This window comes from Xiphophorus maculatus, chromosome 18, assembly GCF_002775205.1.
Source record: "Xiphophorus maculatus strain JP 163 A chromosome 18, X_maculatus-5.0-male, whole genome shotgun sequence".
Classification (NCBI taxonomy): domain Eukaryota; kingdom Metazoa; phylum Chordata; class Actinopteri; order Cyprinodontiformes; family Poeciliidae; genus Xiphophorus; species Xiphophorus maculatus.
This window is the reverse complement of record NC_036460.1, coordinates 27,544,504-27,562,691: the sequence shown is the minus strand read 5'-3', so window position 1 is coordinate 27,562,691 and position 18,188 is coordinate 27,544,504. Positions and strand designations below refer to the sequence as shown.

The following is an 18,188-nucleotide window of genomic DNA, read 5'->3' as shown; positions in this document are numbered from 1 at the left end:
GTTAGAAGAGAAAGAGTATAAAGAGTTTGTTCAACTTCATTGTGAACCCCGGCATAAAGTTGCAGTTTACTGCCAGTGACAACATTCCAACCAATAAGTAAAGATGTATCCATAATTGAATTGCTCATACTGCACATCAGTATACCTCAGGGACAAAAACAATAGTAAAGCTGCCTGGAATACATTTAGAGAATCTCAACTAATTTATGTGACTTCAACTTGAGCATAAATCTACATTTGAACAATATATGTACAATCTGTACCTCTACTACAGCTGAATGGAAACATAACTTGTAATTAGCTGCGTTCAGTTACAACACGGTCACAGACATACAGTTACCTCACATTGGAAGAAGAAAAAACTGTACAGTGGTGAGTTCAGCTGGGAAGTTTTTTATGAGTTTTGTGGACCCTACTATAGAGCCTATCTAGTGGGGAAATGTGACTTAAAAAATTGCGGGGTTTTTAATTAGCTAGTTGAAATTAATCGCATTTTAATTGAAAGCCATGTATCGACAAAATAAGCAACATTTTCATTTTAATAAAACATTTTTGCTGCTAAATTATTGACGTAATAGACAAATGAGCCCCAAAACAAAGACATTTGTTTTTTCTCTGTTACTTTGGTTATTCAACCATCAGATTGGTGCGAAATTATACCCATTTTATACCCTTTGAAGTGTTTCAGGAACTCCTGATCATTCATGTAATGTCTTTAGAAATGTGGACTGTGGACACCGCTGACATTAGCGTTGGATACGTTTGTGCTACTGCTACATGTCTAGCGTCAAGATGCTTTTTTTAGACTTTAATAGCTTCACTGATAGGCTAACTCTTTTTTAGCACATCTTGGACACAACAATAATCTTTTCCAGCGTCCAGTAAAATTGTTTTCTGGAACAAAAGTGAACACCCCAGTGGGCTGAGAGAAGCAGCTTTGTCATCCATCGTTGTTGTTTGTGGTTGCTTGTGCGTCAGATTTACGGGTCTACTGGAAATACTTGGATACAAAGGTTCCGACTTGGGACTTCTGTGTGCAAAGGAGAAAAAAAAAAAAGCAAAACTGTATTTTTCATACAAAGTAAAGTAACTGTAAATTGCAAGTTAATTTTCCTCAAAGTTAGGTCAAGCAGTTTCCATGAGCTTCAAGCTGATTGGTCAAAACAAGAAAGGCTTACTAACCTGCGACGTGTGGGCGTGTTTGTGTGTGTGTGTTTAGAGAGTGGCAGTGGGATGACTGAATAGAAACTGACAATATTTGTTACTCTATTAAAATATCACTCTGCTGTTAAAAGCCTATTGCTTATTCCACCAGCATAATGGTTAAACGTCTAACTAAGTGGCTCTAAAGGTTAACACACAAAAAAACTTCCTCAAAGTGGCCCCAAATTGCACCATTTAACTCAATTTTCTGAAGATTTTCCATGAGGGTTTCCTCTGGTAGGGCTTAATGATTCACCTCACACTATTCCAATTGACCCCCAATGCCCTGAAACCCAAAAAAAGGTTCTAAATTGGAATATTTTTGTTTTTATTTTGCTAAAATCCCTTTTTTGTTTTTCCTTAGCACCTGGAGTCAAAGCTCGAATCTCTGGGCAAGTCCTTCACTCGAGTGCTGCTCTCTGAGGTCTTCCCCAGCAAGCTGGATCTGATTCCAGATGTAGATGCGTAAGTATTATTATTCACAGATAAACACTTAAGCATATAAATAATCTATTTAACATTTATTTTCCTTTGACATAACTCCTAATCTTTTCAGATCTCCTGTTCATTAAATTTAGCGACTTGATGAAATTTGCAAATCAGACATCAAGCAACCTGCACAAAAAACACTTGATATACTTCAGTTTTACCCTTTTCGCTGTGTACTTTTTCTTGCGTTCATATGGTTACCTAAACAAATTTGAGAGATGCGTTTCTGTAAAGTAGGCCCAAATCTGAAACATACTTCAACTGATTAATGAACCCGTCAGTGGAGCATACAGTACAGTACTCTGTTTCTGAGTAGGACTATTGAGCCAGAGCTGCTCATTGGTAGATAAAACAAAAAGGGGAATATGCCCTCCAGAAGCCAATATTTTATCCTCAGTTTTCGCTGCTTGAACGCAGAAAACAAATCAAGCGCATCATTTAGACTTCGACTGTTGCTGGTTTGAAGGCGAGGCTGCTGCATGTGAAGGGATTTTGATATATCTTCCAGAAGCCCCTGACGCCTTTGAGCCATATTGTATAAAAGCATGATTGTGCAAGGATAAGTTCATTTTTCTTTTTCTGTGAAGAGGCAGTCACTTTAATATTGTCACTGGGCAGAGTTGAAAGCTTGTCATGCTGCCTATTTTGTTGTGTGTGGTTTTCTTAAAGCAAGAATCCCGCAATTTCCTCTTATTTCAAAGTTGAAATGATTTTTTTTTTGCGTGTAGAAAAAAATGCCTGCAAGATCCAGACTAAAGGGCATTATTCTCCCTGACAACATAAGCTTCGGATAATTTGTATGAAATGTCTTGTTTGCCATCCAGCCTTCGAGTCCTTTATTAAAATCCTTTTGAGTTGACAATTGACAAACAGCCATTTAATTGAGAGCCATTAGGCTGGAGTTTAAATTGCAGATCTCCAACACTGAACACTTTCCTGTGGCTGAGCTAAAAAGATTATAAATACAATAGCAATAATGTCAGCCATGCCACAACGGCTCGCATGGAAAGCATGCGGGTCCCTTCAATCAATATCCCAAAGGGTATAAGTTGTTTTTTTAAAATACCGGAACTTGCTGTTTATTATCTGAATACATATTTTTATACCTTAAAACAGCAAAATTTTATATTAAACAAATGACAAATGGATTAAAGGTGAGCATTTATTGTATTGTTTATCATTTATCGTGATAAATATCTTATCGTGATAAGGATTTTAATTTATTGTTGTCGCAGTAAATTCCAGGCAATGATGTTCTAATTATCGCGATTGATAGTTTTACTGTTTTGTCCACTGTTTGTTTAATGAAAGCGTCATTGAATACACATACATTTGGAATAACAGTCGCAGTGTAGTGATACAAATCACACTTCTTTATGTGACCGGTGTCCTACAAATAGGAATGGCTTTCAAGAGCAGTATTTCTGTTTGTGGAGCTATAATTGCTGTGACACACAGTCATAGAGTTACGTAATAGAGATGTAATTAATAGTTTTTATTGTCACTCATATCGTTATATCGTTATTGCAATAGTATTGAAAATATCGTGATAAAATTTATCACCTAGGTCAGCTGATCCTTTTACCAGTATGCAGCAGATTTCAGATATCCTTAGGTCAACATTTATTGTTTTTTTAAAAATGTGATTATATTTAAATTTACTTCAATTTCAAAGCAGAAAATCTGTAATTCTGGATCTTACTTCCTTACAAAGCTTCTATTTGTCAATTATGAAGAGAAAGGAATGAAACCGTCCCTCTCAAATGTTTGCTTTATTTCAAATTCCTTACCACATTTGCCTCTTGGACATGAATAATTTATATGTCAACTAATTCCCCTACTGAGCTGGTGTGAAGAACAGCGAGTAGTCAATCAGCAACATTTCTGATGCAGTCTGTAAGCATCATTCTGAGCATAATTGAGGAGTCAGCATAGTTTGCCAGTGCACATTACAACACAGCTGACAAACACTGTTTTCAAGCTTATATGTTTATAAGCAACATTGGCATTCAGGTCTTGGTGAATTTCCGGCATAATTCATCGTGAATGTCTCGCACATTGTCCTCAGCATTAGAACAGGGTGCATGGAAAGTAGATTTCTTACATGAATAATTCACTAAAGAGCCTGCTTGAGCCACTTTTGCATTAATATAAGGGTGTAGAAATACATAGAGAAAGAAACACTTTCTTTTGATGGTCTGCATAGTCATCTAATGTCGATAGAGAAACTGACTCGCGGATCCTCCTGACATAACTTATTTGATCACGCACTAAAGTAAAAATTCACCTGACTTGTCAATAAATTTGGGGTTTTTTTACGTTGCTAAAAATCACAATTGAAGACAGAAAAAACATTCTCAAACGCCCCGGCCGGCAACACTCACTCCTATCTTTAGAAACGCTCTCCTCAAGTTACTCCGATGAAACATCAGATGCAGTCTGACTTCGCGTCTCGGTTTTTGTCTGATTTATCGGACTTCCAGCTGCAAAGGCTGCGCCGCAGATGGACAAGGGGTCAGCGAGCCACTGATTTGCAACAGCTCCAATCACCAAGGCGCTGGCACTCAACCTTCTTCGGATTGGCCTCTCGCTGCGGAGTAATGAGAGGTGTGATGTGTGAGGGAGGAGTGGGTGAGATAGGGACAGAAGGTCTGAGAGAGATTGAGCCAGAGAGACCTGGATAGAGTTTGAGGGGGCTGTGTTTGGAAAGCCAGAGATTGTAGTTAAAGTGATTCTTTTCTTTTGTTTTGTTGTGTGTGTTTTTTTGTGTGCTCCTCCTCAGACTGACGTGCAAGTGCAACACTGAAATTATGTAATTCAGGCACGATTCGCCCAACCAAAACAAACCCTCATTACAGACAAAGAAGCTTTTCAACAAGATCTGCTTCAGTAGCAAGTATAGCCTTGATGTAAAGGAAAAGTCTAGAATACAAAATGAAGGCTCACCCTGTGTTTTTTCATTTAAGTCCTTGGCATGCAGCATGAAATGTAAATAAAAATGCAGTGTTTGCACATTTGAAACATGCATCTAACTAAAAGCGGTGCAAAACAACACATGAAATTAGAGATATCATATGAATCTTCATTAGGTTGATTCTAAATTCAAAGCAAATCGAGACTGAGATGGAAAAAGTGACCATCCAGCTTATTAGTGTACTTTTATAGAGGCAGTATTACGTAGTTTCCTAGCACATAGTGTCATTTTATAGCACAATTAAGTAACTATGTCACATAATCGACAAAGTTGTTCTAAAAATGCTATATGTGAAATTTGGGTGAAAAGTAATTTGACTTTGGAATTTAACGCCTTGGAATTGGGCCTCTGTCTCTTTAAAAACTCCTTCTCTTTTTGAAAATCCGCCTTCAGGAAGTCATCACAACATGGCTCCTCTTTTAGCCCTTAAAACGGTTTTTTTTTTTTTTTTACCAGCGTTGCTCTGAGAAGAAGCTCATATAATTAGCTGATGCCCCATTCCACAATCTGTTTACTAATTGCTGCTGGCTAGTCTGAAGGAGCTGAGTGGGGTAGTCACGGGGAAATTAAAGGATTTCCTAAGCATCCATGAAAAAATCAATATTAATATATTATAACATAATTTAAAGCTCAAAAAAGTCAATTTAACCTAACAGTGCTCCTTTAAAAGTTAGCGTCTATTACATTATGAGGATATATTAGGAAACATTTTGTAGGTAACTTGCACATCTGTGATGGCAGTTATTTATTCATAAATGTTTTCATATGAAGGTAAAATAAGACTAGTCAAGGAATTCCTCCCAACTAAACATTCCACAGTCAACTATTAGTGATCTTTTAATAAAGTAATTAGGAATGACAGCAATTATCCCATGTGCGTGGAGAATAGATGGCCAACTTTCTGCATAATCTGTAGCTGCATACCTCAAAACTTCATGTATACCTCAGATTATCTTAATAACATTGTGAGCATGGAATGTTTTTCAATGGCCAAGCGGCTGAATCTAAGTTAGATGCAGCTGTGTAAAGCACCGCTGCATAAACTCCATATATTGTGCAGGGCTTCACATTATATTGTGAATATTTCATCATCCCAGTAACAGTGTGTGCAATATTCATATTGAAAAGAGCAGCTTTGAGTGCAATAAATAGCATTTTATGAATTATGTTTATGCTTTTTTATGTTAATTTAATATTTAGCCAATCCTATGATGATAATATTTACCACTATTATCACCATTGGAAAATTTTCTGCAGCCCTACTTTAGAGCAGTGAACATATGTTGCCTAGAATGAAACTCATCAATCTTTGTCTTGCCTGCCTCGACTGTATCAAGTGTGATGTTTGCTGCAGAGGAGATTGTTACATGTGGCCGTCTTTCAAGAGGTGGGCTCTGCCGCTAAACTCCTTTGAGAGGAGCATTTAATGCTTTATTGTAGCAAAAGACCAACACCTTACCACTCAGGCAGCCTAAAATCTTAAAGGTATCTAAGGTTACCATTAAAGTCCACTTTGGAGAGTTGAAGACAGCCAGGGATTTACAGATGCTGGACGATTTTAGGCAACAACTGGGAGGTCTTCCCTGGATAGCAACCACCTGTGGCCTGACCCGGTCCTTTGGTCTGATACCCAGCAAGAGGCTTTGTTTGTTTCAGGCACCGCCTTGGGAAGAAGCTGTGTAGAAGCCGTTAGGAGAAAAAGATTGATGTCATGATATTGCAGCAGAGACTAGACAGCAAGGATGGAGTGCAAAGATTTATCCAGGGAAAATGTGATGTGGGGGTTTTGTTGCAAAATCCACCTTGAGGATGACGAGAGACTTTGGCATTAGTGAACGAGCCTTACACTTGGCTGTTAAAGAACTATGGAGAGTGGTTGAAGTTCGAAATGAAGGACTCTACTTGATCTCCTGCATAATGTTGAACAAATTTATAGGAGGTTTTAATCGGTAACCTATTGATAACAACAAACAGGTGAGTCTAAACACAGGCTGTATCCTTCGAAGGCCGCATTTGAAAGCTGATTAGGTCACATTGATGCAATGAAGGCTCCTCCAAATTTAAGTAAAAAAGGTTAAATATGTAATAAAATAAAATTTAAATAAATATGCATTTACTGCACTTCAGTTGTTCCAACCTAGTTGAAGTGTCCAAATGTTTCATCCTTTTACTCATGACTTCTCACTTTATTAGCTGAAGTTGTTAGCATGTAGACTGATAAAGACAGGCCGTGGTTACAAAGGTCCAGTGAATAAAAAAAAAAGACACCTGATCTCAGTCTCCATATGCGTACAGATACTGACCACGTTATTTTGCCATTGTGCTTCTCAACAAAGAGACTCTTTAACCTGTCTTTAAACAGTAAATAAACCATTTTTAGCCTGGTGGTGGTGCAAGTAAAGCCTGGTGGCCCGCCAGGCTTACAATACACTTGCAAAAGCCGCAATAAAGTATTTTTTGGTCCTCTCTTTTTACTGTCTATCTTTTCTGCTCGGATTAGCCTGCACGAACACCCGCATCCTCCATCAGCTTACAGTAACAGTGACGAACAATAAGCGGCACAAGGCTGAGGCTGCATCAAAGCCGAAGTAAGAAGCATAGAGAGACAGGGCAGATTGGGAGGTAGATGGAGTGTGTGCAGCTGCCTAGCACCATCAGACACGGCGCGCAGCACAGAGCCCACCCCCAGGCTGTCTCTGTCATTAAACACTCACATACTTTTCCATGGACTGAGAAAGGCACCATTAGCATATGCTCTTAAGTGTGTAATTAGTCTGTCCCCAAGCAGGTTTTAAACTAATGTACACATATCTACACACCACACACACACTCTCTTATCTAAGACAGCAAAACATTATGCAGTGCACTTCTTATCTCTCTGTTTAAAATTTAATTTTGGGCCACATTTAAACGAAATTGATTGTTTTATTTCAATTATGCCCCGGCATTAAAGGTGAGCACTATTTCTCCGCGGTTCTGAGGGGTTAACTTTTAATGCTTTCAGCGGTTCGAAGCCGAGAGTCAGAACGAAGTGGGAGCGTGCAGGTGGAGGTTCCTCCCCCTAATGTTGTGGCGTAATGGTCCACAGCAGGTAATGCAGCATGGCCAAGCTGGAGCTCATATTGCATAGCTGCAGAAAATGTCACATGGTTTTAGCTTTCATACATCCCAGTGTGGGGGCTTGCCGGTCCTGAATCCCGCTCCTCTAATCGCGGCATGCTTCTTTGTATTTGAAAGGTTCCACTTTCTGTCGAAGTCAACGCATTCTTAGGAGTAAATAAAAGTCATAATCATAGATTCTTTATGTCAACTGACTTTCTCGTGGTAAAATGATGCCGCCTCATTTCAGACTAAATGCTGGCTTTTTCTTTCTTTTTCATGCTTCGTTCAGTACTGGTATCTCCTTGTTTCATAGCTCTTGATTATAACGTTTTTCCTACCGTCTCACCAAATTAGAATGTTGTCGAAAAGTACATTTGTTTTAGTTATTAAATTCTTGTGGCTGTAAATCTGCTGCACTTATTGGCTTTGGCAGCATGCAACAGCGCATCTGTTAGATCTGGTGTTTCTTGACAAAACCCCAGAGACTTTCTGTTGTATTTAGGTAAGGGCACTTTGCAAACCAATCAATCAAAGAAGCTGCGTTTACATTACAAATGTGTACAAAACTTTGTTTGTATGCCACAAAATTTAAGACAAAAAAAACAAACACAATTTACACAAATAAGAAGCTCAATTAAATTTATATGTCAATAAGTTTGTTCACGCGATAAGTCATTAAAAACATGCCGCGGCATTTTTGTCCCACTACTTCCTGTCGTCTTCCCCATCGTTTGTCAGTAGCAACATCCAGCTGTTCATCACATGACTCCTGGGATGCAAAAAAGCTTTGTAAAATGCACTAATTTCAATACAACATCATCCTAGCTCCAAAACCTTTAATTGAAATCTTTATTTTTTTTAAATTGGTGTTTTGATTAAGCAAATTCATTTTCGTATTTTCAGTTGGCACAATTTTAAGGCTAATGGAAACACAGCTAGTAACACCATGGCAAATAAATCACTAATTGATACTGCAGGCAGTGATTAGGTGCCACATCCTGTTGTAAATGTGAAAACTGCAAATAATAAATAATTCCATCCAAATACCATAATAAAATATGGAAATTTATTTTAAAATAAAACTTTCCATGACTATAATGCCTTTCAAAAGTCTTCATACGCCTTCAACTTTTTCACAGTTTATCATATTAAAGCTAAGAATTTATTCTATGTGAAAGACTAAGATAAAATGTGGCCTTCATGCACAACCTTGTATGTTTAGAAAAACTGAAACGACACACGACCTTGAACAAACTGTCATCACAACGAAACACGGGGATGGCAAGATAATACTTTGGGGATGGATTTCCTCACCAGGGAAAGAAATTTCATGACGATTACGTGGCAAACCTGATGTTATGCATGAGCTAGTTTGCATTGGAAAGTGCTGGGAAACATTTAGTCTCTGGATTAATTGATTGATTTATGAAATTTTTAGTTAACAAATTGAAACGTGTCATTTGCTTACCCACTTTACAAATATTTACTAGTTGTTGTCGACTTTAATCAAAAAATTCTGGTGAAACAGATGGATGTTGCGTTGTGAGACATAATATCAAGATAGTATGATTTTCTGTACAAGAGAATGTGTTTGTTACTTTTATTAGAAATATACACATATTTTTACTCATATCTAGAAGAAGCAAGTTAGAATTATTAAATGAAGTGCAAATAATAACGGGCAAAAGAATTAATTTAAATGAAGAACAAATATGCTTACGCTACAAAAGCACAAAGAAATACCAAGTAATTTTTTTCTACTTTTAGTGCAAATATCTCAATACACTTGAAATACGACAAAAAGAAAACTCACAAGTAACCTTTGTAGCAAGATGTAGGAACTTGTTTTAGGTCAATAATTCCTTAATATTGATGACAGCTTACTTGTTGTCTGGCAGATTATTTAATGTATAACTAAATCTAAAAAATTTTCTCTTATGCCCCTGGGTCACAGGATTTACAACATTCACAGGGTTGTAATTAAAGCAGCTACCGGACTTAAAGGCCGTGCTTTCCATTTCACTCTTGGCCCAAACTCAGCAGACCCATGTGTTATTAGGCTGATGTTTGGTGCAGTCGTCTCTGACTCGGTCGACTTCGGAATCAGAAAGACGAATGCGAATTTTTGGGGAGCCACGAGAGAAGAATCTACATAATTTGAAAATCACATTTTGCCTAGGAGGTGTGGAAATATTTCCGAGACGGAAGGCTGAGCCTGAGTGTGGCACAGTCTGCTCTGCAGCTGAGAAACTGTGTGAAAGTTGGGAAAACAAGGAACGAACAAAAGAGGCTGGGATTTGCCGCAGTAAGGTTCACATGAGCAAATTCTGTTTTCTATATAAATTTTTTTCTCTTCGTTGCCTCAAATCCTTTTTCTCCCATCTCTCAGGCTGGTATGTTGTAGTTGAAATTAACCTACGTGTAGTGTTTTTGTTTTTTGTTTCTTTTTTTTCTTCCCCCGTGCAGCAGGTAAATCCATATATGCTCGTATTTCCTGCGGAGCCGTGTGATAAGGATTAGGGACAAAGTAAGACACGCTGCCTCGGCAGAGATGGAGCTGTGGATAGCATTGATCTGTGAAACTTAACCCTTGTACCCCCAGCTGCTTTCCGTCTTCATTTTCCCCATTGTTCACTCCTCCCTGCAGCTGTTTACATCCACACTCTCCTCCTCCTTCCTCTCATGAATTTTCCAGAGTAAACACTTTCCTCCCTGACAATCTTCTTACCCCCTCCCCATGTCTCTCGCTCCTTCTTGTCTTTGCCTCTTTGACCACTCCTCTGTTTTGGTCTTTCTTCTATCACTGCATATCTCTCTCCTCCTCCTCTCTCTCCTTCTCTCTTTTGCTGTTTTTTTTTTGCCCACCCCTTCCCCATCTCTCTGAAACAGCCCCACCACCCTGTCTGCGAGCTATGTAGGCTACCTCCGTGGAGACCAGCTCTTGTAGCTTTTTTATTCACACTCACCTAACCTCTCCCTCTTTTCTTTCGCAGCATTTTTTCCCTCCTCCTCTCTATTCACCCATGCTATCCTCTTTTTTTTCTTCTTTTTGGTTTTGTTTTTATGTTGATGCTTCCCGCAGTCAGTCAGGACTAGACCACTGCATGCTTTCTTTACCTTCTCATTCCTGCTTATTGCAGTCCAACCATCTTAAGAAGTGCTACACATCAGCACCAACAGATGCTGGTTTTCAGGTGGAGGGAGGCTTTCCCCTCTACATCACGAATTCACATGCAACGTGCAGTCGCAGATGTGCCCTGCCTTTCTAATCGCAACTTTCTGTCTCAGGTTTCATCACATAGGATAACACTTGTATACGTACAACTAAATCACTAACAATACCACAAAAACAGAGCCATAAGAGTGATTGATTGCTTTATTTCAACAGACTCATGGTCCACATAGACACATAGACAAAAAAAGAACAAAGACATGATGCACAACAAGATGTACAAAAAAGAAAACTAATTAAAGGGACGGTATGTATTTTCTAGGCACATTGTTCCATTTTGTAGCACAATCAAGTAACTGTTACCTTTGGTTGTTCTGAAAATGCTCAAATTAGGGTGACAGTGGTAGGAGTTTGCCCAGCAATCAGTGTGTTGGTGGTACGATCCCCACTGCACCCGCAACAATGCAGCTTGAAAGAAATAAGTATTTTTCAGTATTTATTTAACGCCTTGAAATTGGGCCCCTGTCTCTTTAAGAAACTCCTGCTCTTTCTGAAGCTCCACCTTCAGGAAGTCATCACTACATCACTCCTCTATTAACCCCTTAACAACATTTTTTACCAGCATTTCACTGAAAACTAGCTGGTACTCAGATGAAGTTTATTTTTGATGAGGGAATAACACTAGAACATGTCTTCTGCAGACTTTGCATTATACTGTCCCTTTATTAATGCTAACTTAAAATATTAAACAAAACTCACTATCTTTAAAATAAAAAATATAAAAATTTCCTGACCTGGTTAATTATCAAAGACCACAATATTTGCGTAAAGTAATACGCAAGCTCCTTCCAGGAAATAATCAGATCTTCTTTGACCCCTCATTCTCTGCTATGCTATTGCTAGCATAGCCTCTTGTGAATGCTAGTGTTTGTTAGCGTAGGCACCATTGATGGCACATAAATGGTTTTCCTGTAACAATAAGTTGTTTCTCCACCATTAGTACAACGTAGCAAAGTACATAAGGTTGATTGACAGCACTAAGACCCTCCTCTTGGTTCTGATTGGTTGTTTTTTGGTGGAGGAGGTCAATCTTTTCACAGATTATCTGTCTCATAACATACTGTCACAACATGATGACAGTTTCAACAAATATGTAAGAAACAGTCTTTATAAAATGTCTCACTGCAGCTATAAACATGTATCCTGTTGTTTTCGTTGGCTTTCATGTCCAAAATAAACCAACAAATCAAATCAAATGTTTCCCCTGTTGCACTCATGAATGCTCACTGATCTGCCTTTTCTTTATTGTTGTTGTATTGCTACAGGTGGGTCCAGATCGCCTGCCCACGCCTCTCCATTGACTGGGGAACAGCCTTCTCCAAACCCCTGCTGTCTCCGTATGAGGTAAACTCCTTTCTGCCAGTCACTGTTTCCCCCACCCCTCAAGAAAACACACACACACACACACCGGCCTTCCTAACAGCGCACAGAGCCTTTTACAGAGGGCATCTTGAGGCTTTTTATCAAAGTACAGGAGACAAGTTACAGTGGCGTGTCTAAAAGGGCAGTGAATTTATGTGGCTCTCAACAAGGGCTGTTGATGCTCGAGATGGAGTGTCACTCTCACTCCATCCTCGCCACACCATGAAGCACGACATGTGAAAATGCTACGAGTAGAGGACTAGCCCCCCCTGCTGGTCCTGGGGATAAACAGTCCCACCCCTCATGCAGCTGTCTTGTTTTTTTGTTTGTTTTTTTTTTAGAAAAAGAGGAGGAAGAGAGAACAATTGGACATCGGAGAGAGCGTTAGTTTGCTGCAGCTGGCAAACAACCAAATGACAACACTTTTGTGTTGTTGTTTTTTTTTTTGGCATTGTTTAGCGTCTAACTACCCCTTGTACCAGGATTTCTCTCATGGATGGGCCACTGATTTCTTTGCGAAATTACTGTAGGGGAAATTGCTCTCTTGAATAGAAATAGTTTCTGTTTAATTGCAACTATGCACCTCATTGAAGCACTTCCACTTGAGAGCAAAGCCGTCTAGAATGAGAATAGCATTTCCATTTAAAAAAATAGAAAAAAAAGAAAGGGATTGTTTTGGGTGTTTTTTTTCTCCTCCCCTTTATAATTGCGCAGAGGAAAATCTGAAACTCGCCCCCGTTGTAATGAGCTAAGCGCTAATCTCTTTCCTTAAATTCCCTTTGTATTCTTCCGGCTATCGCTCTCCCTGGCAGCCATTTGTCTGCGCGTCGAAATAATTTGTATCTGAACGGTTGTGATGGGACTCAACTCAGCCTCGTCTCATAACCACGAGCGTACCAGGTAAACTGACGCTGTGGCGTTTAGGATGAAGATGAAGAGGAATGAGACGGGGAGGGTGAAGGGTGTGTGGTGGTGGGAGGGGGACTACACAGCATTTATTTTTCAGTGCTTCTCATGTTATATTTATAGTCAATAATACACACTTGGCTTTTCTGTCAGAGCAGGGATTAGTGAGGGATGCTAGCTTCCACGGAGAGGAAGATCTCGGTGTGAAAGAGGGAAAGAAGGAGAGCAGCGGGTAATAGGTGGAGCAAATGAGAGACTGTTGGTGCAGAGGGAGAGGAAAGGTGAAGAAGGAAATGAAGGGAATGCTGATATTTGTCACATTTGTTCTGCTAATAGAATAATCTTTCAAGGCTCCTATTTATTTTAAAACCCTGCATCTACTTTGGTTTATGTTGAATAGATTTTTACAGGTGGGGCAAATTGATAGAATATGTTTAACTACAAAAAAGATTGCATTACTTTGAAAACTAACCTTAGATATTTGGTCTTGATATTCTATGTGGCCACACATAGATTATCCTTAAGCCAAAGTATCAAAACACTGTTCATATACCACTTGTGTGGTCTTCGCCCGGTAAATGTCAGAGTTGGACAGCAGGGAAAGAGGGGGTCAGAAATGATCCTGTCAGATCGTCAGTTCCCGAAACCACACCAAAAAAAAAAACTAGTTTCTTAAGATAGCAGGAAGTCTTATCACATACATGATTCTCTCTAGAAATGCTACGCAAATATTGTAGGAAAAAAAAATAAAAAGACCCTCCGTATGTCATATTTATATGCAAAAACATCAGTTAGTTCTTCAAAATTTTTAGCCAACGTTAATAAGAGCCCAGGTGGAAGGTCCAAAGAGCCAGCTGCAGGTTGTAGACTACTGATCTAAACAGATATCACTGTTTAATCAAATAGAGTAAACCATTCATTGACAGTTAAATCGTAATTCAATTAATTGTTTGCATCCCTGCTACATATGCAAATCTGGCAAAGACAAACCCCCCAAAATGTAAAGTTTTAATCTTTTAGTTCTATATAGTATCAACTCTGAGGAGCTGAATACAAGGGGGAGCCAAATTTTTTTAACATTTGTACTTGTAAAAAAACCCCAAAAACTTCACAATAATAATAATTCATGTCATTTTGACTCATCACACAAAATCCGAACCAAATCCATCCCATTTGCGTTTATTGCAATCTCAGAAAAACGGCGTGAATGCCTTTTACACAACTCACCGCAATCAATTTGGACGAAGTAACGAGTGGAACATTAAAACGTGTGTTCTGCATGTTTATTCATGTGTTCAGCCTCTGAGCTGCTCTTTCCTGCATTCATAATCAATATTCACTGTCACTTCTCGTCCATATGGAGCCGGTCTGCACTGCCAGCGTGTTGAGTTGCAGTCCTGCTCGTGCGATTGTTCTCCTCTAACAGCTGTTATGTCACACGGCGCAGCTGCATGGAGATAACTCGACAACTCTACGTGTTACCCAAGCTTAATATCAACAGTCCCCGTCCCGCCTGGATGCTCAGTCTGTGGCGTCTTCTCGTTGTTCTGCAAAGTGTGGTAGGAAACGAGAGACTGAGGACGCTTCTTTTGAGGGTTTTATTTTGTTCCGACTTCTCCTCAGGCGGCTGTTGCTCTGCAGGAAGTAGGCTGGAAGGAAGTGTATCCCATGGACTTCTATTCCAATCAGAGCTTGGGGCCGTGGGCACCCAACCACCCTGAAAACCAGCCGGCTCGGCCCGCTCGGAGACACGCCCAGGTGAGCACGGCTCGGAGATAACAGAAGGAAAAAAATAAATAAATAAATGAATAGTCAAACAAGATGGTAAAGATGGATGTTGGGGCTAAATTTGATGTTGCCGCACTGACACCCAGTGGCCCAGCGGTGGCACAACACCAGCAGGAGAAAACATCCCCTAACGGTGTGGTTTTAACCTTGACCTTCATGTAGTTTCTACGTTTTTTCGCTGTTAAAATTCAATTGGAACGCAGCTCTGTTAATCTACCCCACAGTAGCCATAATGCCTAATATTCCCACTAATCTGTCTGAGGTAGGTACTGTCACTGTTCCAAGTGTTAATGCTGTCCCACCGCCTGCTTGCAGAAACAAGGCACCGAGCCAGCCCTTCCCGCCAAGACGTGCGAGCGGAGTCGGGGCGCCCCCTGCAGATGTGAAGAGGGAGCGACAGCCTCGTGACCGCTGCTGTCTGTGATTCATCTCATGCCTGCCTCTTTTTACCGAGAGAAAGAGGTCAGAGGGGAGGGAGGAGAGGACGGGGAGGTGGAGCGGACCTGACGAGAAGCAAAGAGAGAAGAGTTTTTATCCTCATTAGCAGGATTAGCAGCAAGATCTAATCCCTAATCACATCCCAGCAGATCAAACAAACTCACATTTTGACTGTATGCCTTTTTCTTTTTAATGTGAGGGGTTCTTTCTCATAATGGAGGTGCTTATTTGCTTTAAATCTACCTGCACTGCAGCCCCCACTCCTCCTCCTCCTCACCTTTTCTTCAGCACAGACATTTGTGACGGAGAGAAAGAACCGGGAGCCGACCTTGAGCGGCACGGTATGGAAAGCCTGTTGACGTGGGCGTCTTCAGTCAAACGCGGCCCGTTTTGTCAGAAAGCGCTGCAATTTGCCTGACATTTCCCAAGCCACTCAGACGGTTTTCTTTTTTGTTTGTTTGTTTTTTAGTGGGGAGGCACTTCTGCGGACGTACGGGCGGAAAAATATCAACGTTGTCTGGCTCGCTTTGCCCTCTCCCATTTTCAGAACAATTAATCGGATATCGAACCCTGTGAGGTTGTTCTAAAACGCAGCGCGCTTGTTTACGAAGCCAAGTCCCGCGAGTTCCTAGATGTGAGCCGGAGCTAGTCACGACTGCTCTCCATCCTCATTATTTATTAATGTTGGACCCTGTCGATAAATAAATAAATAAAAAAAAGAAGAAAATGAAAAGAAAAAAAACAACCCCACTATATTGCTGTTTTCGCTGCAGCAGTAACTGATTGACAGTAGCCGGCTGCGGCCTCGGAGGAAGAAGTTGTGAAACTTCCCTCACATCACTGGCTTCTGTCTCAGGTGTATAGAGTTGTCTTTTGGGGTTTATGCGGCTACAGCTACTAGCAGGCTTCTCTTGTCATATTCATCATCTGTTCTCCTCGGCAACAAAAAGTCAGCGTGATGCAATTCTCCCGCCAGTTATCAATATTTCTCATGATGCGCATCCTCCCCTCCTCCCCTGCTAGTGGCGGATATTTTAAAGCGCTTTGTACTCCCCATCGCAGACTCTGTGATCCTCAGTGGAGGGGTCAGGAATAAATTATTGACCAGCAGAGTGCTCTCTCTCTCTCTTATTTTTTTTCTGTCTCTTAGCTGATGTTTTATTTATTTTTTAGCATATTCTGTCAGGAAAAAGGAGTGAGAGTTTTTTTTTTTTTTAATAAATCCTCTTTCCTCCCCCATATAAAGTGCGCTGCTTTTAATCTGAAGTTGAAATCAATAAAATATAAACTGATTTCTAAATATAACTTTTGTGAAACAAACGTGTCATTTAAAGGTCAAGTTTACTTATTTTACTTTAGTAAACATTTTGAATTTGTACAACTTCTAGCTGCTTTCAGCACATTTTTTTAGGTGGATTTGTTCATGAGCAAAAAAAAAAAAATGAAACAGTTTAGAGTTATTAGTTTTTCATTTCCCTCGTCCCACAGCGAGTTTAAACACCAAGAGTGAAAATCTGCCAGAATGTAATTGTTGGATGCGTCTGTTCCTCACGTTGTTTCATCATGTGACACTTAGAAATATCAGATTTAATATGTTTTGCTCATAGTTCATTATAAAATTAGTTATTGCCCTTGAGCTTCTTCACATTTTGTTTTAAAGGGTCTTACAAATATAAATCTGATAAATAAAGTTTATCTGTATAAAATGTATATGATTTATTCAAAGAACCCAAGCTTCTAGCTGCAAATGTGTCCCGTCTGTGTCTAATTTAATCCAGCTGTGCTGTGAAGGCCTCAGATGTTTATTAGAGAACAAAAAGCATCATGGAAGACGAGGAACACACCCTGCAGACTCAGGATGAAGCTGTGGAGGAGTCTAAAGCAGAGTTAGACTCACAAAGCAAAATTCCAGGCTTTAAACTTCTCACAGAGCACCGAGACTTTGTTTTAGGATCATGTTCGACTTGTCATTTCACACTAAACTGTAAAAGAGTTTGAAAACCTTTGATTAGGGATCCAAGTGATCAGTTAATGAGTTGATCTAAAGTTGATTGAGCTTATCGATCAGCTAACGACCCAGATAGCAAAAGATGTTCATTCAATGTTGAGTTATGATCACAGAGTTTGATTTTTATTTAATTTTTTCCGTTAAGGTCGATGACTGATGGTGGATCAAACATCAATCACCCATTTCTAGTCAATTACCCAATGTTGAAAACTTGTCTTTAAATCAATTTTGTTTTATGGTCGAATTCTAATGATTGAAATACCAACGTCTAATCAATTATGGGTCAACAGCTTCCGGCTGTCTCCCAGATCTTCATTCTACTCTGGGCACTTTTTTAGGTACGTTTGGCAATTTCACTTTTATCTTAATAGTGTTTATTGAAGAAATAACTGCATCGTTTTGTGCTTATGCTGCAGCTTGATAAATAAATGTGTGACATATATGCCAAGAAACGTTCAGATAAATATTTAAGAATATTTGTTGCCATGTCCTTAGTGTACAAGTGGAACCGTAAGGTTTCTTCTGTACCTGTTCTCAGAGCTATAACCAAGTACATTATTGAATATTTTAATGTGCTTCCAAACTTTTCAAATGTTTTTTATCATCTTGGTGTTACTTGCACAGGAGGGGTAATGGCCAGGTTAAGGATGCTCAGTGTTTATCGGTGTATCCGATAAACACTGAGC

General features: G+C 39.6%; 1 protein-coding gene across 1 annotated transcript in view; it reads left to right on the top strand.

Moving 5' to 3' along the window:
- The window catches only part of dph1 (diphthamide biosynthesis 1), a 74,165-nt gene extending 56,221 nt beyond the window's left edge, over positions 1–17,944 (top strand). Inside the window, exons 9-12 of the mRNA XM_005804095.2 lie at positions 1,568–1,668; positions 12,266–12,344; positions 14,892–15,026; positions 15,372–17,944. Coding sequence (XP_005804152.1) covers positions 1,568–1,668; positions 12,266–12,344; positions 14,892–15,026; positions 15,372–15,464 — 408 coding nt within the window. The 3' untranslated portion in view covers positions 15,465–17,944. The remainder of the gene's footprint in view (positions 1–1,567; positions 1,669–12,265; positions 12,345–14,891; positions 15,027–15,371) is intronic.
- Positions 17,945–18,188: the final 244 nt, after the last annotated feature.